General features: G+C 42.4%; 1 protein-coding gene across 1 annotated transcript in view; it reads left to right on the top strand.

The window, feature by feature from the left end:
* The window catches only part of Cfap54 (cilia and flagella associated protein 54), a 284,397-nt gene extending 261,394 nt beyond the window's left edge, over nt 1-23,003 (top strand). Inside the window, exon 68 of the mRNA XM_021174289.2 lies at nt 22,317-23,003. Coding sequence (XP_021029948.1) covers nt 22,317-22,436 — 120 coding nt within the window. The 3' untranslated portion in view covers nt 22,437-23,003. The remainder of the gene's footprint in view (nt 1-22,316) is intronic.
* Nucleotides 23,004-24,867: the final 1,864 nt, after the last annotated feature.

Genomic DNA, 24,867 nt, shown 5'->3' with positions numbered 1-24,867 from the left:
TTCTTTTTTTTTTTCATATGTGAAAAGACTCCTTTGTCATATTCAATGCCTTAAAATAGCCTCATAGCTAAATTCTTCTTATGACAAGTCTTGACATGTGTGTGTGTGTGTGTGTGTATATATATATATATATATATATATATATATATATATATATAAAATAAACATACTATATAATTTTAGCCATTTGATGGGCCGGACAGCTGTTAGGTTCAAACGTCATGCACACATTCCTGCACCCCTGCACCCACCTCCCAAACTGCTTCATCACCTCAGGCAACAACTCTACTCCTGAACAATGAACTCCCCACCCCTCCCTACCAACCTCCCCTACTTCCGGTAACCTCTGTTCCACTTTCAGCTTCCCAGTCTGCCTATTCCAGGTGCATCATATAAATGGAATTGTGTCATATTTGTCCCCTTGTGTGTGGCTTACTTAAAGTAGCATAATGTTCTAAAGTTATTCCCAGTGTAGTGCATGTCAGTATTTCAATTTTTCCTTTATATCTGCATCGGGTCTGTATACCAAGTATTTTTATCCATTCATCCAATAATAGGCATTTGATTGTGCTCACCTTCTGATTACTGTATTACATCAGCTCCTGGCTTCAGTGAGTGGAATTACTGAATCACATGATAATTCTGTGTTTAAATACTGAAGGATCTCCCAAACCATTCTCTTTTCCCCAGCAGCCTTACCACCTTAGGCACCTGCAGACAACACTCAGGGTTCCGACTTCTCAACAATCTCAGTGACACCCGTTACTTTCCCTTTATCCCTTCTCATGGCTATGCTTGGGGGTGGGAAGTGAGATTTGCCTATTCGATGAGATTTTCTTCAAAGATACACAGTGTCAAACAGTTTCTCCTGTATTTGTCAGCCATCTGCGTATCTTCCCCTGGAAAAGAGCTCTCCAATCCATTGCCCACCTTTGAGTTGGTATATTCATGTCCACTTCAATGATGATGGCAATGGTCCTCTGGAAATGACACCAGCTTTCTCTCCTGTCAGTCATCGTACTACTCCAGACGGTTGCCTTACAAGTGAAAAACCGTATGCCATTATTTGATAGATATTACTAATAAGGCCAAAGGTATTTCAGATGTCTGTTGGCAACTTCAGCTTTTCATTTGTGAAGTCGTGGCCACTTGTGTACTTGGTCCTCAACTATTTAAGGTGAACTGTCTGCCTGTAAGGAAGTCTTGTATTAGCACTGGAGTGGGAGCTGTGCCAGCAATATGACCCCTCCCTCACAGAGCTTCCTTTTAGTAGGGGAGTGGACAGTATTCATCACCATTATCACCACCAGCAGTGGAAGCAGAAAGATAATTTTGAATTTTTTTAATTGCTAAAAAACTAAAAAAAAAAAAAAAAAAAGAAGAAGAAAAGAAAAAAGAAAATGAAAAATCCATACATTAGAATAGGGAATGTCCAACTGTAACCTGTGAATAAATCTACACTGACAGTTTAAAAATAATGATTTATTGAAAAGTCATGCTCCTTTTTTGCTTGTGGTCTCTATGGATGTCCGGCTGTGCCACTAGAGTATGAAAAGTTGTATGTCTTCCAAGGCCTAAACACTTACTTCTCTGGATGTTTCCAGGAGATCGTTGCTGGTTTCTCTGGCAGGGTCATAAGGTCATGGTTTCTTAGGGTTGGTCATGCCTGAGGAGGTGGGTGATGTCTGAAGGACCAGAGGGCAGACTCTCCCCTGCCTCCCATCGGACCCTTAGCTTTGGGGACAGCAACGTTGCAGGTTCTCTATTTATATTCTCAGAGCAATTTGTTAACCTAAATTTTAATTCCCTTTAGATTTGAACTCCTGAATACAGTCTGTGTTTTCCTTTAAAAAACAAAACAGCTATCAATGTGTCCCTTGTTCATTTTAAAATAAAGAACTTATTTTGTATTAAGTAAATATATAGCTCTCCTGAGGTAGACAGCATAAAAAAAACAAGCTTAAATTTAATTTGGGTAGATTATATTTGTATTTTGGGCTCTCTAGAAGAAGAGAATGAATAGATGTTATGTGTGTATATGTGTGTTTGTGTGTATATGTGCATGTATATGGTATGTTAATGTGCGTATGTATATATGTATGTGTGTATTTGTGTATGTGTGGTGTTTAGGTGTGCACATGTGTATTCCCATGCATGTTTATGTGCATATGACTTAGGAGAGATTCATTCTATTGACTGACACGACTGGAAGCTTAATGGTCCCACAGTGGCTGGCTGTATGCTGGAGAGCCAGACACCCCAACAGCTTTTCAGATGAAGATGCCTGAAGCCTCAGAACAAGGTAACTAATGATACAGCCCAGCCGGAGGTTGCAGGGCTGAGAGCTCCCTGCAGTCACCAGAGCACATGCAAACTGAAGGGCTGCAGAAGCTGGGGCCAGATGTCCAGAGGTACCAGCATCTGCACTGAATACAGCCGCGTGGGGAAAGTGGCTCTTGCCCATGCTTGCTGCCCTCCTCCTTCCACCTCCCTTCATATGTGCTCAGCCGATGGAGTGGTGCTACCTGCAGTGCGACCTGGTCTTTCTCTGTAGCTTGCTGTTCCAGGTGCTAGTCATCTCTAGAAACCCCTTCACAAGTCACCCAGAAATGTGCTTGACTTAGCTCCTCGGCATCTCTTGGCCGAATGAAGCTGATGATGAGAAGTAACACTAAAAGTTAACCACCACGAGTGTTCAGTAATGGATCACAAAAAGGTGTTTCAGGAGATAGAGATACATAATGAACAGTGTCTATGGCTTCTGTTTTCTGGTGGATCCAGGTTGAAATCCTAGTCTCACATGTTAACAGTGGTGTGATCCAGTGATACATATATAAAATGAAGTAATGATGCCAACTTTTCCCTGTCCTTGTGAATATTAAAACAGTGATTGTTAAATATGTATGGAAGAGCCTGATACAAGCAAATGCTTAGAACTGGGATAGCTACAGTGACTAATACAGTCACTGGGCTATCTGGTGACTGTTATCATAGAACTGGGGTATCTAAGCGTAACTGATGTTATCCTTGTCCTCACTGTGTGTGGATGCTTCAGCTCCTGGTTAACTAACTAATTTCAATGAAAGTTTTAGCATTTAAATTTGGTCTTTTGGTCTCAAAGCTAGAAGAAGAGGGAAACCATGTTCTCTGCCTGTTAATGTAAATCACTGTTGAACCTGTAGCAATTAGGCCAGTGTGCAGGATGTGACCATGGGATCATAGTGGTATAGGAGGCATAAGATCTACCTACCTAAGGGATCATATCTTGAATCTCACACTTGATCTCTGCTGAGGCAGACTTAACTAACAGCGCTAGGATAGGACGTGCGAATTTGTAAGCTTATCCCCAGTGAGTAAAATCTTGGATAAACAAAGTGATAAGTCTTAACAGACTTTTTTAAACATCATCTCACTGTATAGCCTTGACTAACCTTTGTAGACCAGGGTGGCCTCCAACTCACAGAGAACCAACTGACCCTGCCTCCTTGGTGCTAGGATTAAAGGTTTAGACCACTATACCTGGCTCTTTGAGACATTTTTGTCACTGATATGAGATCTTGTTATGCAAGAATTTTAGTCTTTACTGAACACGCCTACTACAAATTACCTTGGCTTGTCTCACCTCTACCTAATTAAAATAAATACTGCTGTGCAAAGGCTGTCACAAATAAACTTAGAAGAGCAAGGGGACAAAGACCATGCAGACCTTCTTGGTGACAATCATAGAATATCAATGACAGCTAGGTTTGATTTCGTGTCACACAACAACAAAAAATATCTCTTTTAATTGCCTGCATAGCCTTGAATTATTAGTTTCTAAGCTGTCAGGTAGGATTCAAATATGATGCTAAAATTATGTTCTCTGTCTTGCTATGACTAACCGCCCATGGGAGAATGAGGCCCTTTTATAAACAGCTCCCTGTCTATCATTAGTAATTGACTGTCAGCTGTATGCAGGACATCCGTGTATATAACATCTAGCTGCAAGGCAGTATAGAAGGGAGCACCTCCAGCCAGCTAAATTAATGTGTTCATATTTGTCCCCATGACACGAAGAAACTGCTCTAAATTATACACATATGTGCGTGCACACACATGAATTGAACAGATCAGTTTGTGAGCACATAGCACGTTTGTGTGGGCTAGAATCATACAGAATCCCTGCCTGGATGTGATGCTCAGGCATAGATTTTGGTTGGGAAAGATGAGACTTACTACATAGAGAGGTTACAAAAGAGTTTTTATCGATTGTTCAAGGTAAAGAACTTTTCTTTCAGTTCAGAATCTTCAGCTAGACTTGGCATAAGTTCCAGATAATTACGTATATGATATTCGTGGAATGCCAATAAACCACTAGTAATAATAACATTACCTTATATTTGTTGAGAACATAGTGTGTGCAAATATTATTAAGGGTTTTGAATATATTGGCATGCAGTTTGAATAAGGATAGCCCCCATGGGCTTCTATATTTGAATGCTTGGTCATTAGGAAGTTGAACTACTTGACAGGCATTAGGAGGTGTGGTCTTGTTGAAGTGGGTGTGGCCTTGTTGGAGGAAGTGTATTGCTAAGTATAGGCTTTGGGATTTCAAATGCTCATTCGAGGCCCAGTGTCTCTCCCTCTTTTCCTGATGCCTGCTGATGCTGATACAGAGTTCTCAGATCGCTCTCCAGCACCACATCTGCCTGTCTGCTACTATGTTTCCTGCCTTGACTAAAGCGCTGAAAGCAAGCCCCAATTAAATGCTTCCTTTTAAAAAGTTGCTGTAGTTGTGGTATCTCTGCACATCAGTAGAGCCATGGCAAAGTTCATTTAATATTAGGAGAATCTTATAAAATTGATCACCATTTTTATTTTATTTATTTCATTTCATTTTATTTTTTAATTTGTGTGTTTTGTTTTTAGTGTGTGTGTGTTGTGTGCGCATCCTGTTGTTCCTTGGAGGACAGAAAAGGACATCAGATTCCATGGAGCTGAAATCACAGGTAGTTTGGGAGCCACTGCCTGGGGCTGGTGGAACCAAGCTTCAGTCTTCTTCAAGAGCAGCAATGTTCTTGCTATCTCCCCAGGCCCTCCCATTCCTCCCTATTGGTGAGGAAATTCAGGCACAGGAAAATGAAGCAGCAGGCTCAAGGTAGCGGTAGGAGTCAGGTACAAATTTGCTCTACTCCAAAGCCAGCAACTTACTTGTAGCCATGAAATGTTGTTTGTAAACAGTGGGAAAGGATGCCATGGGCAGCTGAGGAATGGGGTGAGTACCAAGAAGTTGTTAGTATAGACTAAGAAGGGTCGAGAAACAAGACAACATGCTAAAAGGGAGGGACAGAGACCAAGGAGGATCTTGAGATAGGAATGCGCATAAGGGAAAGGAGACAGGAGGAGGAGGAGATGTCATCTATAGGTCAGGACAGAGAGATAGCAGAGAGCAGAAAGCACAAGGCCCCTGCAGTGATGGCGACAGGGAGGGATGTGAGGAAGTCTGATGGGGGGAGTGGGTGACCTTAGGCCTGTTCACTCAGGGATTTGAATTTCCCCGGTGGGATGATGAAAGCACCCACAATGAGTCATATAGATGGGGGACACCATCTTTTAAAAGACAAGAGAGGATCCAATCAGTACTCAGTGTCACTGAGTGAAGAAAAATGGCTGCGGAAGTTGGCTCAGCATAAAGGAAAGCACTGAGTACCTCATGTAGGATCCTATGGCCCTGAGTATCTTGGCTTGATGGAAGAATGGACAGCACTGGTAGTGTGCTATTTATTGGGTGTGAGAGGGGAGCTGACACTCTGAAGGGGAGAGCAGTGAGGGCAGTGACAGCAGCTCTGATGTCACCCCATAGCCAAAAAAAGTGCCTGCCCTGCACCCCAAGAAAGCAGTTAGTGTTTGACATCTCTATTTCTTAAGCTCCTGAATTAGCAAAAAACAAAACAAAACAAACAAACAAAAAAACCCAAAAAGTGCTTTCTTAAAAATATTTTCCATCTGGACTATATATCTTTAACAACACTAAAACTCTCCTGATTTATACAACTGCCCATGTGCTTGATTGATGGATATTTTTTTTAACATGGCTGAATTCCCTGCACGTATAGCCGATTGTTTCTTATTGTTAAAAATAATTGTTTAGGGGCTCAGTGGCAGAAGGCTTGCCTAGCACGCCTGAGGTCCCAGACTCAATCCACAGTACAACAAAAAAAGGTTACTGCTTATGCCACGTTTTAGACAGAGCGTTGACATGGACCATGTGCTGATGACTAACGGTTCCTACTGCACTGTACAGGCGTCCTTCAGTTTATCTTGGCATTTGCTCTTTTTTTCTAATATATTGATTCCATCATGAGGTGATGGGTACCTTATCATCCTTCATAACCTCTTATGAGCCTTCACATGTCAGCAGAAATGATTGCTGTGCCATGCTAGTATCTTCCTGGATTATTGTGTAAAATGGGTAAATAACATGTCCAACCTATGTTAGCTTAAGTATGACTGTGGTCTTTCTTTCTTAAAAAAAAAATGTTTATTTACATTGTGTGTGTATATGTGTGTGTGTGTGTGTGTGTGTGTGTGTGTATGTGTGTGTGAGAGAGAGAGAGAGAGAGAGAGAGAGAGAGAGAGAGTTGGTATAGAGGGGACATGTGTTTATGACACAAGTCATGTATGAATGACAGAAGGCAACTTTTGAGAGAAAGTTCTGTCCTTCCACTGTGTGGATGCTGGCGAATTGAGCTCAGGTTATCAGGCTTGGTAGCAAGCACCTTTACCCACTGAGTCAGCTAGGAGACCTGACACATGCTCTTTCTTCACTTCCTCTGCAGATCTCTTGGTTTACATCTCTTGGCATTCGATAGATTTTAAGCAAAACATGTCTGAAGGACATACATCTATATTTGTCTGGTATTTTAATGCTGACTAGAGCTGATACAATACGATTGCTTCCTACTGTGTTTTCATCCTCAGTGCTTTGTCCAGTGTCTGGTCTCAGCAGGTATTAGCAAATACTAAAGGATTGGATGGTTTACAATCCATCTTCCAAAGATAGCCCAGAGAGGGCAGCTCAACTCCTGCCATGAATGTGGGCTCTGAGTTCATCAACATTAGCGATTTACTAAGCAGGCATCTGCTGTAGAGTCCTCCTTCTGTGGCAGCCGCAGGGCCAGACACAAGAATGCAGAAGCCCAAGTTCCTGCCTTGAGGAAATCCTACAGTTTAGCTGGAGAGCCCGCTGGCCTCAGGCACCATTACCCTCGTTTCGTTCCTCTAACCGGCTCCTGCCACAGCTTTTGAGGTGATGAACTTCTTTGGGCATCTATTTTTCTGAGGGCTTACTAGTTCCCACCATGAAATTTAGTGCTCCATTGTTAACCATTTTTATTGCTCCGAAAAATGACTGCACAGTAATAGACTAGCCTCGGCAAAACACAAACACGGCCAAGGGTTATTCACATAACGCTTTCCTCTGATTGCAAAGAGCAGGCAAAACACAAGGGTTAGCTCTGCAGTGGGCCTGGGGGTCAGGTCACGATTTGCAGTCTTGCTATGAAGATGGAAAAAAATGAACCAAACCTTCAAATTCCTGAGTACAGAGAGAAATTAAGCTCTGGGCAGTAAAAGTCGGCTGCATTTAAAAGTTTCACGCAGCTGCATGTAAGACACTGGGATGGCCATCTAGGGAAAACAGGGAGCCCTTGGCAGGACAAGGCTGTCTGTCTAGAAAGGATACCTGGAGCTGATGCTTACAGAAGGAAAAGATGGTGGCTGAGTTGTTGTTGTTGTTGTTTGTTTGTTTTAATGGGTGACTATTTTTGCATGAAGACACAGGAGAATGAAGAAAGATACTGTTTCAAAGTCCTAGTCAGCATTTGGAAGGCTGAGGCAGAAGGATTGCCTTGAATGTTAAGTTCTTGGCTAGCCTGAGCTACACAGTGAATTCTAAGCCAGCCAAGGCTACAGAATGAGACCCTGTTTCAAGGCAAAACAAAAAGTCCTGCCCAAAGCCACATGGCTGACAACTGTCACCCTTCAAAGTGAGCTGGCTACAGAGGATCCTACTAACTGCGACAGTTATCCTGAAGCCAGTCCTGCCCACGTCTTATGAGGGCCATAACTCCCCAGGCCTCTCTTTGGTTGATTGGGCCTTCTCACAGCCTGGTAGCACTGGTGTTCAGGACTAGGCCTCCGAAGATGTCTGAGAGAAAAGCTTTATTGCCATTTAGGCAATCCCTAGCATTCAAGTTCAGACACAGCCCTCATCCCTTCGCTGGAAGAATATCCCATTAATTTATAAGGAGAGCACATGGCTTGGGCTCTGTAGCTAACAATGCACCCAGTTTCTGTGCTTCATCTTCTGCATAGAAGACCCTCCTTGCTGTCTGCCTGTGGGGCTCTAACAAAATCCTGGACATGCAGCAGCAAACACACTATAAACAATGCACCCAACTTCTAGCAGAGAGCTCTGCACTGTCCACAGCAGGTAATTACTGGTGTTAGCGATGAATTCTGTTAACTCATTTCTGCAGGGCTGACAATTGCAGATTTTCCTTCTCTCTCTCTTTTTTTCTCCCTCTTTCTTTTACTTGATTTCTGTTGGAGGAGCCCGGAAGTGTCTGAATAGATTTTATGGGCATCTAGAATCACGTCTCCCTTCTCTGAGACATTATCATTCCGTCCTCAAGTGAAGAGGACCCTTTGTGTGTAAGATCACATGGCACCCACTTAATATTCGTACATTCTTTTGGAGACAATGCCAGACAGCATCAATTCCACGCTGCTTTTTAAAACACTGCACTGACTTTGATTTCATCGTCCCTCCATTTGCGTCTGACTGTCAAATTTGGATAAGGGAAAAAGAAAGGCCCTAAGAAAAGACCAGGCTATTAACGTGCTCTTCAAATGCTAAGAAAAGGCTATGCTGTTTAGAGCATTTCAAAATGCCCATCTCTCCGAGATTTGCCAGCAATAGCATCAAGGTGAAATACACCTTTTTTTTTTTTTATTTTTAAATGAAGGAACTGAGAGACTTTGTGCCTCCTGTTTTCAGGGTACAGTGCCACTTTGTGAATGTGCTGACACTGGGGTGTGGTTTAAACCACAGGATCATCATGAACCGGATGCTATGTGTTCAAAGTAGCATCAAAGTAGCAGAAGTGTGTGTGTGTGTGTGCTTTCCTCCACAAATCAAGCCGGGCTTCATTTCCAAAACAACTCAGGATCCATCTCCAGGGGAAAGTTAGTCGCTTTGTACAACTTCAAGGGAAGTAAGAGACAGGGGAATCATTAGCCAACCTCATTTCTCTCTGTTTTGGAAAATACAGAGCTAAACGCTGAGTTTCATTTCCTTCATTCAAATTTGCTTAAATGACTCTGCCTGGACCTCGGAGCTGGGGAGATGGATCAGCGGTTAAGAGTGCTGTTTGCTCTTTCAGAGGACTCAAGTTCCATTCCTGGAAAACACACACACACACACACACACAAGAATTCATCAAGTTAAGGTACTTTTTATAAGTAGTCCTTGAGCTGGGTGCAAGGATGCATGCTTATAATTCTTGTGTTTGAGAGGTAGAAGAGGAGTGAGGAGTTTGAAGCTAGCCTGTGCTGCTCAGCGAGTGTGAGGGCAGCCTGAACTATATAGTAAGGCTTTTATTCTTTGTCACAGATCCAACATTGTAACAGTATTTTCACTATAGGTAAATATCTTATTTTATTTTCCCCTCATGCAGCTGAATACATTGCTAAAACTTTAAAAATTCTTTTCACAAGTAGTCTGTAAATTTAGGGTAAATATGCCAAGAAAGAGCAGGTGCGAATTTACCCATCTTCCTTGTTTCTTTTGGCCAAAAGCCAGTCCAAGGTTTAGAAGTTATTCTGCTCACATTACAGGCAGCTGGTACCCACATGGTCTCTTCTCAGCTCCTTTGGGGGCACAGCACAGTGGGAAGAGCCCTTAACCCATGCTGTGATCTGCCCCTGTAATTAAATTAGTCACTAAAGAGCCCTGGTTAACTAGGTTCTAGTGAAGGGCTCAGAAGCAATGCATCCTAATGCAGGAAACTGAAAGTTTGCTTCCTAGTTAGATTGCTTCGTGTGTGCTGTAAAAAAGGAGGCACTGTTTGTCGAGGGTTCATTCTCTCCTTTGAGTATTGGTGGCAATAAGCTACTGTCACCTGAAGTCACACTGGGACTAGTATTTAACTCTGTGCCAGGCCAGCCCTGTGTCATTTAATACTTTGTGGTCATCTTTATTTTTCCCAGCCTTAAGTTGATGTATTGGACCATTAGCCTCTTCCTTTCACAAGTGGCTTTCAGCCTAATCTGACTGTTTGCTGAATTTCAAAAAGGAAATGAAAGAGTAAACAGTCCATTAGCAGGGGTGTTCTTAGTTATTTTCATTATTATTAGTTATTTTCAACCATGCTTTTTAAATTAACTGTAGATTTATATAGAGTCATATTAAGAAACAGCACAAGGGTTGGAGAGAAGGCTTAATGATTAAGAGAACTAGCTTCTCTTCCAGAGGATGCAGGGTTCGATTCCTAGCACCCACACAACACGGTGATGCATATCCATCTATAACTCTAGTTCCGGGGATCTGGTGCTCTCTTCTGGTCTCCATGGGCACCGCATACACATGGTGCAGAGACAGGACATAAGTTCAGGCTAAATACTCTATACACACAAGGACAAGTAAGGTTTTGAAATAAGAAATCATACAGAGAAGGCAGGTCTCTGCCTCCATGTTAGAACACTCGCACAGCCCTTGTGAGGTCCCAAAAACTAAAAGAAAGGAAAGGGGACACATGAAAGGACAGAAAGTCCCAGTACAACCTAACCTTTATGTGTTTCATTATGCAATGAAAGTCCGACATCACAACCAGCGTGGGGGCACTGACACACTCAAAACACACTTCTACCATCACTAGTATCATGGACATCCATTCTAGTCTGTCTGCTCCTAACCACTGACAACCACTGGTCTTCTTTAAGTCTCGGTAACATTTTCATTTCAAGGATGTTCTGTAAAGGAGTGACATACAGTGTGACCTCTTGGGACTCGACTCCCTCTATTTCCCATAATTGCATAGGTAGTCATAAACCTATCCTTTCAATAAACAAGATCCCCTGAAAATTTACACATTCAGTGTTTGGCCACAGAGCTCTTGTTCACCCTCGGGATTCAGTGTCTAATGTGAGGCAGATAGTAAATGCTCAGCGCCTGGAGATGGTCCCCCACACCACCTGCTCCTTCCATCCCCTGCCACTTCTGTCCTTCCTGTTCTCTTTTCATGCTCTCCTTCTCTACATCCCCTTGTTAATCCACAAAGGCTGATTGCTGGGATTCAAATACTAGCATAAACAATGGGCGTGAAGCGTTCTCAGCCTCTTAAACTTTTTGCCCGTCGTTGCTGGTGGCTGTCTGAGAAAGGTGTGCAGCTGGTCATGGTGTGTGCCAATGCGAACAGAGCCAGCGTGAGCTGATTTCCTTCTGCACTGTGCACATAAGGTCTGCTCTTCCACATAAGGTCTGCTCTTCCATTTGTCTCCGCACTGGGAGCTGCTAAGTAACGGAACCCAGCATGCTTTGATTCGTGGCAACAAAGTCCCCCACAGAAAGTGTGAACTTTGGTTCTTTACAAAGTCTTTGCTTTAAAAAAAAAAAAAGACAGAGAGAGGGGTGGGGTGGCAGGGAGAACACCTCTGGTTTCTAGTTTCTAGTTGCCAGAAGCTAAATCTGGGAAGCTCCCTTGGGAGAAAAAAAAAAAAAGACCAAGTATCGTTATAACTGTGAAGTTTTTATTTCTGTGTCTCCTACAGACAGACACCACTGAGACCCTTGGGAGGGTACCTAGTAGCTAACATGGCTGCTGAGATTCAAAGCTCTGACCTTTAAGTGAGGTGAAGTTCTCCCTGTGGTGCTGAAAAATGTAGCGAGGGAAGAAGGCAAGCTTGCCAGAGGAGAAATTTCAGTCAGCATGGGTAAGACTGTGCTGTGCTAACAGACCCCAATGCTCACTGGCCGTAACAATGGCTGTGCATGTGCACATCTGTGTATGTGTGTGGGCATATGTTGGCATATGTGTATATAGATGTTTGAGTATGTGTGTGCAGGCACACACGTGGCATGGCTCACTTGGACACCATGGGTACCATTTATCACCTACCTTCTTAAGTTCATTAGTTATGCTGGCCTAGGTGCTCTGTGAGCTTCCTGTAGTAGAATGTATTCAATCCCAGCCCTACCAATAACCCCGAGTTATTACTATGTTTCATCTGGGCTGCTCTTAACTCCAATTGGCCAGCTCCCAGGACCACGTTTTCTTGACTTCTAACCCCTGGTGGATTCTCCTTCCTCCTCCTCCACTTTCTTCTCCTCCTGGTCAACCCCAAGAAACCTAAACCCTACCTATGTCTCTTCCACCCAGCCATTGGCTGTTGGCATCTTTATTTACCAATCAGAAATAACTTAGGGACAGGGTCACATGGCTTCATTTGTGTCTACGTGTAGACTCCAGGTCTTAGCTGAGGCAGCTTCCAGGAATTCTCCTGTCTCTGCTTCCTATCTCAACATAAAAGGAGTGTCAGGATCACAGGTTTGTGCTACTGCATCTAGCTTTATATGGGTTTGGGGGTTTAGAACTTAAGACCTCACACTTAAATGGCAAGTGCTTTACACTGAACCATCTCCACATCCCAAATAAGATTTATTTGCCTCACATCTAGTACAGATGGAGTACTCAGACTTAGATCTATAGCATCTGGAATGGCTGTTCTTCAAGGACAGCGCTGCCAGAGAAGACTTCAGGATTTCACAAGACATTCCCTTTTTTTTTGAAGGTTGACCACAGATCCTAATATGCTGGTAGTCATCAGACAGCACAGACTCGTTGGGAGGGGCTGATCACAGGCTCTTCTTTTCCTCTGAAATGTGTCCCAGTCTAGGAAATAAATTCCAAAAGGTGTCCTGGGTGGCTGTTATAATGTTTGCTCATATCCTACTGCCTCAACCCAATCTTCAAGGGTCTACTAGGGGCGCACTGTAAAGATACTAAAATGTATTTTAGTGAACACTAATAACTTTTGTCACAATAGGCTGATGTAGAAATATCATGAATTTTGAAGTAAAAACTATACCATAAGATAGTTCCAATCTCAGCAGCTTTGATGAATACAGTCCTAAAATCATCTCTCTGGACCACACACATGACCAGTTGAACCATGGTCTTCTAGAGGAATCCCCAGAACCCATTGCCTTGCATGACAAAGGAATACAGTGAACATGGTTGGGTTTAGGACAACATACTGAGGAGCTTATGCTGGTGACCCCAAAAGTTGGTCATCAGTGCTCGGGTATAAGGGAGTCCCGGAGGGATTGGACAGCAGAGAGGAGACCCAGGGTCAGAATGAAGACAGAAGCTGAGACACGGTAACGAGCAATGAGTCTGCTTTCACGGTGGGAAAAGTAGCCACAAGCCAAGGAGTATAAATGACTTACCCCTTAGGCCCTCCAGAAGAAACCAATCCAGACCATACCATGACTTGACATCCATTAAATAGATATCAGGCTTCTACAGGACTTACAGCCAATTTTGTTATGACTCACTAAGTTTGCAGGAATGTGTGGCTTCAGAGACATGGAGCAAATACACAAGCACATTCTAAGCATGTGATTTCAGGTTTTGTCTGTACTTAAGATAGGTATCATCATCACCACCACCACCACCATCACCATCATCACCATCATCAGCACTTCTGTGAGAGAAGTTGAGGGGCAAAGATGTGTGACTCGCCCAAGGTCCCTCAGCTAGCAGGTATCAGGGTCAGGCTCTATGTCCAGGCTGATAGCTTCTCAGAAGACATTCCTTAGCACTGTGCTCAAAACTTGTTTCTCCCCTAGCACCCAGTTTTCCTGTGTCCCTTCTCCTATGTCTATGTAATGCCTTTAGACTATGAATCCTCACCCAGACCCACCCAATTTCATTCTCCTGCTCCCCCATGGGCTCAAAAATTTGTGGAAGAGTCAAGGGGAATTTTCCAGTTAAACTGTGTTGGTTGGCTTTTTCCTCCAGGTGAAGCATGGTCACCTCACCACCAGCTTGGAGCAGTAAAAACCTTGGCTCTGTAGCCAACCAAATAAACATCAATAGATATGGTCACAATAAGGGTGATGGAGCTGCTGATAGTGCATAATACAATGAGTTGAGGTCACCAGACCATCACTTGGAGATCCAGGCAATCAATATTCCCTGTGCCTCGCCCCACTCCCAACTGAAAACGATCTTGGGAGACTCTGGGGTGTGGAGGAAGTGGAAGGTTAACAGATCACCAGCCATCCTGGGGTGGGATTTTGTAATGATTCAGATGTTTGGGGGTCATCCATACTCCTGGACGTTAACCCTTATCCAAGTGTCCATAAATATGCTTAGCAAACTCCTCATCAGTCCGCCAAACTGTATTTGGGTAGAATCTTTTACTCTGATTTAACATCCGTGCCCTAATTGGAGTGAAGAGATGTTTGTTCATGTCTCCCTGGGCAAAGCTGGCAGAGTTAGGAGTCAAGTGAAATTGCTTTTTCTCCCCCACTTAAGCTTTCAGGAAGAGATTAATTAAGGGGAGATGTTAGTTCTAAATCTTCTTCCTACTCTTTAATTGTTAATTCTCCTCATATTCTAGAGTGGAATATTCCTAGGGTAATCAAATAGAATGATTAATAGAAGTGATGCATTAGACTTATTTTATCAAGAGCTCAAAGAGAAGCTTCTAGAAATTTAGCATAAATAGTGAAGTTATTTTAAATTTCCCCTCAGCTTATATTGGTTGCATACCAGCATGCATTTTGCCAAATTGCCATTGCGTGTGTGTGTGTGTGTGTGTGTGTGTGTGCGCGCGCGTGCGCGCGCGCGCGCGTATATACATATACAAGATGTGCACATGCATGAATGCCAGAGGTCACAGTATGTGTCTTTCTTGATTTCTCATCACCTTACTGATTTGAGACAGGATCTTTCATTGAACCCAAAGCTCATCCATTGACTAGGCTGGCTGGCGAGTGAGCTCTTGGAGTTCACCTGTTCCAAGCTCCGTGCACTGGGGTGACAAACATGAGCTTCTGTACACAGTTTTGCTCTTATATATATATATATATATATATATATATATATATATATATATATATATAATGTGGTTGCTTGGGATCTGAACTCAGGTCTTCGTGCTTGGCCAGCAAGCCAGTTTGTTGACCAGCCATCTCCCTAGGCTCCCGACACTTATGCCTTCTGAGGCAGCCTGAGTTCAGGTACTGGTCAGTATCATAGCACAGAGCCTTGACACCCACTGCCACAGTTCAAGATAAACTGAAGGGCCAGTCTATGTTGCCCATGTTTTCACCCAACTTCCCCTTCTGCCCAATGTCATTTCCTTCATCTTCTCCGTGTGCCTTAATCTTGTGATCATTTGCTAAAGTTAGTGAACTTCCAGGAGCTAAATTCCATCTCAGCATATGCTTTCCAAGGGCAGCGATCAGCTTTCTAGCACTAAAAGGAATATCTGGGGTAGTGTTTATAGAAAGTAAAAGATTATTTTGACTTTAAGTTTCTGAAAATCCAGTCCATGATCTACTGGCCCTATTGTCTTTTGTCCTGTAGTAAAGTAACACAGTATTCAACAACAACGACAAAAGGGGCCTTATTAAATTTTATGTCCAAGGATATGTTCCCTTTAATTCTCCCTTCCAGCACCTGACTATGAGAACCACAGACCCTTGAACTTGCATTCAATCCAACATGTATGCCCTGCATGCTGTCCTGTGTGCCCTGTGTAATGTCCTATGTGTTTTGTATGCTGTCCTGAGTGTCCTCTGTGCTGTCCCGTGTGCCCTGTATGTTCTGTGTGCTTTCGTGTGCATGCTGCATGCTGTCCCCTGTGCCCTGTATGTTCTGTGTGCTTTCGTGTGCATGCTGCATGCTGTCCCATGTGTCCATTGAAAAGCCTACCTTTCTGACAAAAGAGAGCAACTTCAGAGATTTTTCTCTAGATCTTGGAATCTTGAGCAATCAGGATGAACCTTAAGATACCCAGCTTCAACTTTCCCTGTTTCCTCAAGGGTCTCTTTTGCTCTTGAAGGAGTGTTTTCTTAAACAATTCTCTATAAAAAGAAATGGTTCAGTGGGAAAAAACCCTCACCATGCAAGCCTGATGAGCTAAGTCAAGTCCCAGGGACTCACATGGTGGAAAGAGAGAACTGACACCCAAAGTTGTCCCCTTATCTCTTGTATGTGTGCTGTGTTGTGTGCACATGCACATACATGCACATATGCATGCACAACACACAAACAAACAATAAATTCTTAAAAGCATGCACTTGTAATTAAGAAGACACTGTCAACACTCCCACTTTCCACCAAACAGACTGTCCTTTCTGAGTCCAGAGTGGGTTTAAAGGCAGAGTGTGCAGAATGGGAGCCATGGAGGGAAATATCCACAAAGATATTCATGAGTGTATGTTTCCTCACTCACTTTTTTTTTTATTGCTGTGATAAACATGACTAAATGCAGTCTGAGAGAGTAAAGGGCTTACAATGTCCTGATTATGATCTGTTATGAGAGAAGTCAAAGTAGGAACTTGAGGCGGGAACCTAGAGACAGGAACTGAAGTAGAGGCCACGGAGGAGTCCTGCCTGTTGGCCTTCTCCTTGTGGATCTCTCAGATTGATTTCTCACACAGCCCACAGTGAGCTGGGCCCTCCACCAACAATCACATCAAGAAAATTCCCCTCCAGGCTTGCTTAGCAGCCATCTCAGGGAAGCAGTCCCTCAATGCAGATTCCCTCCTCCCAGATAATTGTAGCTTGTTTCAAGCTGACAAAACCCAGCCCCACACAGCCTTAGTTTGCATAATACTTAGGTTTGACTGTTACATGGATTTGTTTGTTTATTTGGTTGGTTGGTTTGTTTGTATTTTTGTGTTTTAATCAGAGTTTAATGAAACCCAGTGTGGCTCAGTAATGTATATATCTGAGGTGATCCAAGTATTGAACTTGTTGTACATTTTTCCCCCAACACCAAATGGATCTATAATTCTCCAACACCAACTGAGCATCCAAGAGTTAACGTAACCCAGAGTTAGCAGGGAATCAGCAAGCTAAGGGCCTCAACTCATAAACGTTCATTTATTCACCCCTGCCAGCTGCAAGCAGAGTGTACACCCCGTTCACGTGTCTTTCAAGCTACTGACTTACAAGTGGCTTCCAGCTTCAATAACTAGTAAAATACTCAGAGCACCCACAGTCGCATTTCATCACTTTATATGATTATTGGTATGTTAGAAAGGACACCATGACCCAGAAACAGAGGCAGAGAGATGCGCACACCAGGCAAGGTCTTGGAGAAAGGATGGGGTATGCCTTTATGCCTTTTCTAAAGGTGGTTTTGTCTTCAGTCTACCTCATGATTCCACTGGCAGGAACCTCAATCAGGGTTTTATGGGAGACCCATTATGTAAGCCTGCTTGTTTAGTTGCTGATGGCCTGAAGGTGTGGGCACCATCATGGTGAGGATGCTGGCTAAGGAAGAATCTGTTCTTCTATTCTTAGACAGCATGCCAACTGTCTGCACATGGTTTTCCCCCACACGTTAGACTTTTAATATCCAGTTTTCTTGCTCTATTCAAATTTCCTTTTGCAATAACATCATTTCATTAAAATTTATTATTAAAAGATTTCTACCATCTCACAGTATGGCTGTTTGAGCCCCTATTATATTAAAAAATACTTTTCTGTCATAGTTAAAGTTTGATTAACATAAAAATTAGAGTGATAAAAAGATAAATTTCATTCTCTGATAAGTGTGGGGTTTCCCGCAGATGAGAGAAATTATACAAAGGTCCTGTCTACTTCTGAAGAGTTGTGTGTTGTCTCTGTCAGGACGGGAGGAGTGATACCATTCTTGCTGGCATGGGGGATGGAGGCACTTGAATCAAGTACAAGAAAACCAAACACATCTAGTTTTTTCTCTCCCAGAACTGTAGATTGTTACCTAAGTTCTAAAAAGAACTTTGGAACTTTCTCAATAGATGGGTCACCTGTCATTCACATTATTGATTTTTAAGTGAGCCAATAGCATAGTATCATGTTATCCTCTATCCTCTATCCTCTAAGATGGATGTTTTCCCCAGCTGGGAAAAACAATCCAGTCGGTCAGTTAACAGGTAGGAAGTATGGTAGAGAAACCTCCATGTGAGATGTAAGCTTTCTTTCTTACTTTGGGGCTATAAAATCACCCCTCCTGTGAATCCTGCACAGTACTTTAAGATTTTTGAAAGAAAGCAATTACATGCACCCATCTCTCTGAACGTAAAATCAGTCAAAATGACAGTACCAGAAGAACCAAGCCAACCCTATGAGGGGACAATTCCCCACATGCTTCCTTCATTGTTTAACATTTAGAACCAAAGAGGGTGACTGGCATTGCACCTGAGGGAACCAGCAGATGTTACAGGGTAGCTATTTAAAAATCAGATTGTGAAAAATCGTAGATTTTTAAAATCATATACCCTGCTATCATTGATTTATTTTAAGACACAGTCTCATTCTGTAACCAATGCTGCCCTTGAACTTGGGGGCAGTCTTCTTACCTTAGCCTCTCAAGTGTTGGCTATGCTATCTTGGGCTGGGGATATAGCTCAATTGGTCGAATGCTTGCCTACCATGCGTGAGGCCCTGGATTGTAGTGCCAGCACCATGTATACCAGGTGTGCTTCTCCAGGCCTGTATGAGCACTTCTGATGTGGCAGAGGTAGGAGGGTCAGAAGTTCAAGGTCATCCATCAACTATATAATAAGTCCGAGGCTAGTCTGGGATTCAGTGAGGCACGTGGGTGAAAGGGAGTTGTTGACATGATTTTGGTACAAAATTTTATATAGAGACCCCACTTGAAAAAGAACAGCTCAGAGGCTTGAGAGATGGCTCAGCGGTTAAGAGCACTGACTGCTCTTCTAGAGGTCCTGAGTTCAAATCCCTGCAACCAGATGGTGGCTCACAACCATCTGGAATGAGATCTGATGCCCTCTTCTGGTGTGTCTGAAGACAGCTATGGTCTACTTATACATAATAAATAAATAAATAAATAAATAAATAAATAAATAAATAAATCTTTGAAAAGAAAAAGAAAAAGTACAACTCATAAGACAAAGAATGTAAACTGGACTGCAGGCATTTAGGGAATCATTAAGTGGATATATGAGAAGACCAGGAGGGAAGGCAAACAGTCACACATACCCAATGAGGATGGGCTCTTAGATAGCACTGAACTAACTGCCTGTACAAATCAAAGAGAAACTGGCTACTCAGTACAAGCAGAGCAAAGCCTTGTACTTTCACAAGGGGACCTATGGGGCTCAAGGTGGAGTGTTAATAGCTGTCGGGGATGTTGCAGTAAGAACAGAGAGGGGCAGCTGGGCAACCACAGAACTCACGATGACTGAAATCTCAAACGGAATTTTCAAAATGTGTGAATGTATGGAGCGCCTGAAAATCTCACACAGGACTAGTAGGAAGGAAGAATTAGGATTCAGTTTGTTAGAAGCAGCTTATAGTAACACACACACACACACACACACACACACACACAATTTATGTACTGTACATTAATAGCTCAGTCAGAAGTTTACCTCAATGATTTTAATCAGTAGTAAGAAAGTACAGAATAATGTTTTAACATGGTACCAAGAAGCAGAATTTGAAGTTCTTGACTGTATTCTAAAAGTCTTTAAATACCTCTGGTGTTTAGAGTGGTCAACATGAGCACGGTGGGGGGTGGGGGGGATGGGATGTGTCATCTTAGAGTAATTTGTTCCTCTCGAGGACAAATGAGGACACATGACTCTGGAGTGACAGCTGTCTTTATTCTACTCTTGTGCTGTGAAGGTGTCACCAGTGGCTTCTATAAAGGAATTGGTGAAGGTGTCACCAATTATTCTTCATCCTTTGACAAATGGCCCCTTGTTCTTGAAGTCTCAGTGACAAGGACCAGAAGTCAAAAGGCAGTATCTGTACTTAGCATGTGTTATGTCACCAAGCTAACTGTAACTTAAATAAACTTAGGTGGCCACTTAGGTTATGTTTTGTTTTTGTTTTTTTAAATCCCTGTATTTAAACTGGAAAGGATGTGATAGTAAAAGAGATATTACAAAAGGCAGAACAGCTAGCTATCTTAATGCTAATTAATATTTCTTTGTATTCTACTTTGAAAGTCATCTATAAGGGTTAGTAAAATGGGCATAAAGACTGAAGATAGATAGCTCAGTCAGGAAAAGCAAACGTAAGGATCTGCCTGCAGTCCCGAGAACCCACTGGGGGAAATTCACACATCCATAATCCCAGCACTGAGAAGCTCAAAACAGGAAGACCCTGGGCTTGCTGACAGCCAGCCTAGCCTAGTCATGAGCCCCAGGCCAGTGAGACAATGTCTCAAAAACCAAGGTGGATGGCTCCAGAGGAATGACACTAGAGACTGAAGTCTTGATGTCTTCACACATGTAACATATTCATATATGCACTTGTGCATACATTAACACACATGTGCATTCTAATTGAACAAGCATATACTGGAAATGCAATGATCCTACTTTTTTTAAAATAGCAAAATCCATTGTCTTAGTTGGTGTTCTATTGCTATGAAGAGACATGATGATCATGGCAACTCTTATAAAAATCAACCAATTAAGTGGGACTTGCTTACAGTTTCAGAGATTTAGTCCATTATCAGCATGGAGGGAAGCATGGTGGTCCTCATGCAGACACGATGCTGGAGAAGTAGCTGAGTGTTCTACATCCTAATCTGAAGGAAGCAAGAAGAGAAAGACACTTGGCCTGGCTTGGGATTTTGAGCCCTCAAAGCCCGCCCCAAGTGATACACTTCCTCCAACAAGGCCACACCTTCTAATTCCTGTCAAGTAGTGCCACTCCCTAATGATTGAGTATTCAAATACATAAGCCTATTCAAACTACCACATCTACATAGAAACCATTTCCCAAGCTAGAATATTGATTACATAATGATTAAGGAAACTGAGTGTGTGTGTGTGTGTGTGTGTGTGTGTGTGTGTGTGTGTGTGTGTTAGTTTCTTGTCAACTTGAAACAAACTAGAGTCATCTGAGAAGAGGGAGCCTCAATTGAGAAAAGGATCCCCATCATACTGGTCTGTAGGCAACTGTGTGGGGGCATTTTCTTGACTGGTGGCTAATATGGAAAGGCCGAGCTCACTGTGGGCAGTGCCATCCCTGGGCAGTGATCCATGGTTATATAAGAAATCAGTCTCATCAAACCAGTAAGCAGAGTTCCTCCATGGTTCTGTCTCAGTTCCTGGCCCCAGGCTCCTGCCTTGCTTGAGTTCCTGTCTCGGCTTTTTTCCATAATGAACTGTGACAAGGATATGAAAGCCAAAGAAACTACTTCCTCCCCTAGGTGATTTTAATTATGGCATGTATCACAATAATAGAAAGCAAAGTAATATAATACATGCCTCTTCATTATTCAGTTTTAAAAACCAGGAAGTAAAGAAAAAGCAAAAGTCATCTCTCACCTTTAGATTCATTATGCCTGCTTGGGAATAAGTTGATGAATGACTCATTTAACAAGCAGTCAAAGAAACTTGTCCTCTAACATCTTACCAGGCGGTTACTACCTGACAGCATTTACTATAGATGAACATGCAACAGGGTCGGGGATACCTTCCTCTCCTGTCAATCATTTTTGCTCCTTCTCTTATAATCAGTGCTGTGACTATAGAGGAAGTCTGTGCTCCTACCTTTTAGTCTGTTTAGGGTGACTTTGGCTGTACCGGCTCTTGGTCACAGAAACCTGGAGTCTCTTTAAGGCAGAGTGATCTCAACCTTTGTGTCCTTACACTGTCTTGGTGCGTGTGCCAGGTCTTAGGATCAAAGGAAGAGTGAGAGATATTCAATGAGCCAATCAATCTAGTATGAAAAACAAAGTCAGAAGTCAGGTGCAAGAAATTATCTTTATCATCTCCATCTCTATCTCTCTATCTCTAATCTATGAATGTGTGTGTGTGTGTGTGTGTGTGTGTGTAATGTCACTTGTTTTTATTTGTCTTTAAGAGTATGTGAGATTTTATGAGTGGATGTATACTTTTCAGTAGAATGTAAAGTATAAAGTGGCATATGTGATATATCACCATGTGGAAAGCCAATATCTAAAACATGAATGTTCACTGCCTTTGCTATAACACTACTGCATGAAGTATACTTCACTCAGTAGTCTGAAACAGCACATCTCACATAGACTTTTGTTCTTTTCCCCAGGTTCCATTTGACGTCTCCCTGCCTGCTATATTCAGCCTCGAGAGACTTTTTGATCTTGCGAATGGTTGCATCGTGTCAGTAGGAAGCCTTTTCAACTGGGTGGTATCAATTATTCAATGAGCATCCTTTACAGGGTAACTTTTTAGGGGGACTTCATTGTTACTCACCTTTTTGTTAGAAATAAATTTCTAAAATTTTTAATCTCAAAAATACTAATATTTCCTGTTATGTTGAACTGAAGAAGTTTCGTTATTTAGCTTGGGAAGATCATTTTAGCCTTATATGGTACTTGCTTTAGAGGGCTTCTCAGCAGAGAATTATTGCAGTATCTTTGGAATTCTGTAGACCTGGGTCTATGTTGGACCATCACCACCTGCTTGCTCCGTATCTCTAAAGAATTAGCTTCAATTCTTATGCTTTTGCTTCTTCATCTATAGAATGGGGATATGAGTATCGATTTCATAACTGCTGGTATGTACTAAAGTGAGTGAAGTAGCAAAATGAGGTATGCATCTCAGGCCTGATGAAGTAAGAGACCATGGAGTTACATTTGACTGGTCAACTGGAGAGGGACCAGGCTTTTTGACTGTTCACCTAACATCTAACAATGCCATATGCTAATCCTTCCTAGGCTCTGACACATGAATGGATACTTGTAAAAATAAAATAATCAAAACTAATGTGCAACCTTGTGTCTGTAGTCAATTTATAATTAGTACACATCCACCACCAAGTTCCAATGTTTGGGGATACTTGAACTCAAGTTTTCTTATGCTATTATATAAAAGAGATAAAATTTTAGCAAGAAGAAAAACACTGGGCATCTGAAACTTTACCATAAGTTTACTAGCAGTAGGACGACTCAAGGAGAGCAGAGAGGGGCACGAGAATGCCTTTGGTGAATTTGCTATGTATCCAGAACGTGTCAAGTTTCGACGCAAAGGGATATTCACTCTAAAATATGAACTACAGTGAAGACTGCATCGGTAAGTGATAGAAAACTGTTAAGGGTGGATTTGGAGAGGAGAAACAAATTCCTGACACTTAGAAGATCGTGAGTAAGAAGGATCAAGCAGCAGGGTGAGTGACAACTTGGATCATAAAATACACACATAGGATAGAGAGGGCCATGAGAGACGAGAAGACTAACAAGAAATCATATCACAATGGAAGGAAAAAAAAAAAAAAAATCGAGCTTAAGGTGAATGGCCCTACCAGATGATGACACCCACACATAAAATTTACTCCAGTAAAGAAGCCACGTGGATGGCAATGGCTACTCCATGTTCTTTGGAGGAGAATGGCAATTTATGAATGTCTCTGCTGTGTTAGGGAACAGGTTTCCACTTCTCAATACAGGAAGCTTAGCATGACATAAAGCTGGACCTTCTAGGGCCAAGAAAAGTCAGCACATTAGCAAAACTCTCACACATAACATACAACATGGCAAGCAAGTAGGGCTATTCAGTTAACCTCTTGTTAACTTCCCACAATGCACTACGGTCTTCTTTCATCCTCTACTATTAAGCCTTTACCAGTTGGACACTTGATTCTTCTTATAAATATTAGTAAATATAACTTCATACACCAATTAAGAGCCAAAGAACAATGTCTGGCACTCCGTGGAGGTCATTAACATTTGCTGAGTGAACAGCCAGATGGAAAGATGCTTGTGATCCAGGCAACATGATGCATGGGCCTATAAGTAAGAGAGAGTCCTTACAAAGACACTCAGCAATCATTATCTAAACCTATAATCATCTCAAACCCTAAATGCCAATGTAAGAATACAGTCAACAACATCTAGGTCAATATGGCACCACCAGAACCCAACTACTCGATGACAGCAAGACCTGAATATTCCAACACAGCTGAAGCACAAGGAAACAGACTCCCTTAAAGAGGGAGTCCAGGAAGTCACCAGAACCTCCATCACCATTTACCCCTTCCATCGTTGCTTACCCTTTCTGGACCATTAGCCATACCTAACACTGGCTTAGTTGTTACTGCATAGGACTTGCATCCCTTTGTCATCACAAAATGATCATGATGCACATTGTCTTACTGACCCCACATTACAGAAGATGAAACAGAATTATGAGGCAGTTAGGTCACCTGTCCAGTGATTAGGGTTGTTGGTTTAGACTTGCAGCCAGAATTGGAATCCTGCCCAGAGAATTTTTGCTCTTAGGGTTAAGTGGAGTAGCTCCTACTCTTGCTCCTAGGCTCTGGGACCTTTGTAAGTCAAGAGGAAGTGATACATAGCTGAGCCTCAAGTTAAAAGCAGACCATGTGCTTTAGGAATAGATAGCTTTTAAGTGATCTGTAGACCCGGATGAGTGGATGCTCTAAGAAATATGGAGATGATCTGAGAGAATGTTAAACCATGTATATGTGACTGCCTGAGAGGAAGACGACATGTCCCTTCCAATCACTGCAGCTAATGCTGAATTTTAGTGTGCTAGAAAAGCTGTCCCTTCCCTTTCTGTTGTTTACAGGCGCCTTTCTTCTCAGGTGTTGTTTTTACTTGAGTGACACGCTGTCTATGGCA

Source organism: Mus caroli, chromosome 10, assembly GCF_900094665.2.
Source record: "Mus caroli chromosome 10, CAROLI_EIJ_v1.1, whole genome shotgun sequence".
NCBI lineage: Eukaryota > Metazoa > Chordata > Mammalia > Rodentia > Muridae > Mus > Mus caroli.
Note: the sequence above shows the minus strand (reverse complement) of the source record. Positions and strands in the feature narration are given on the sequence as shown.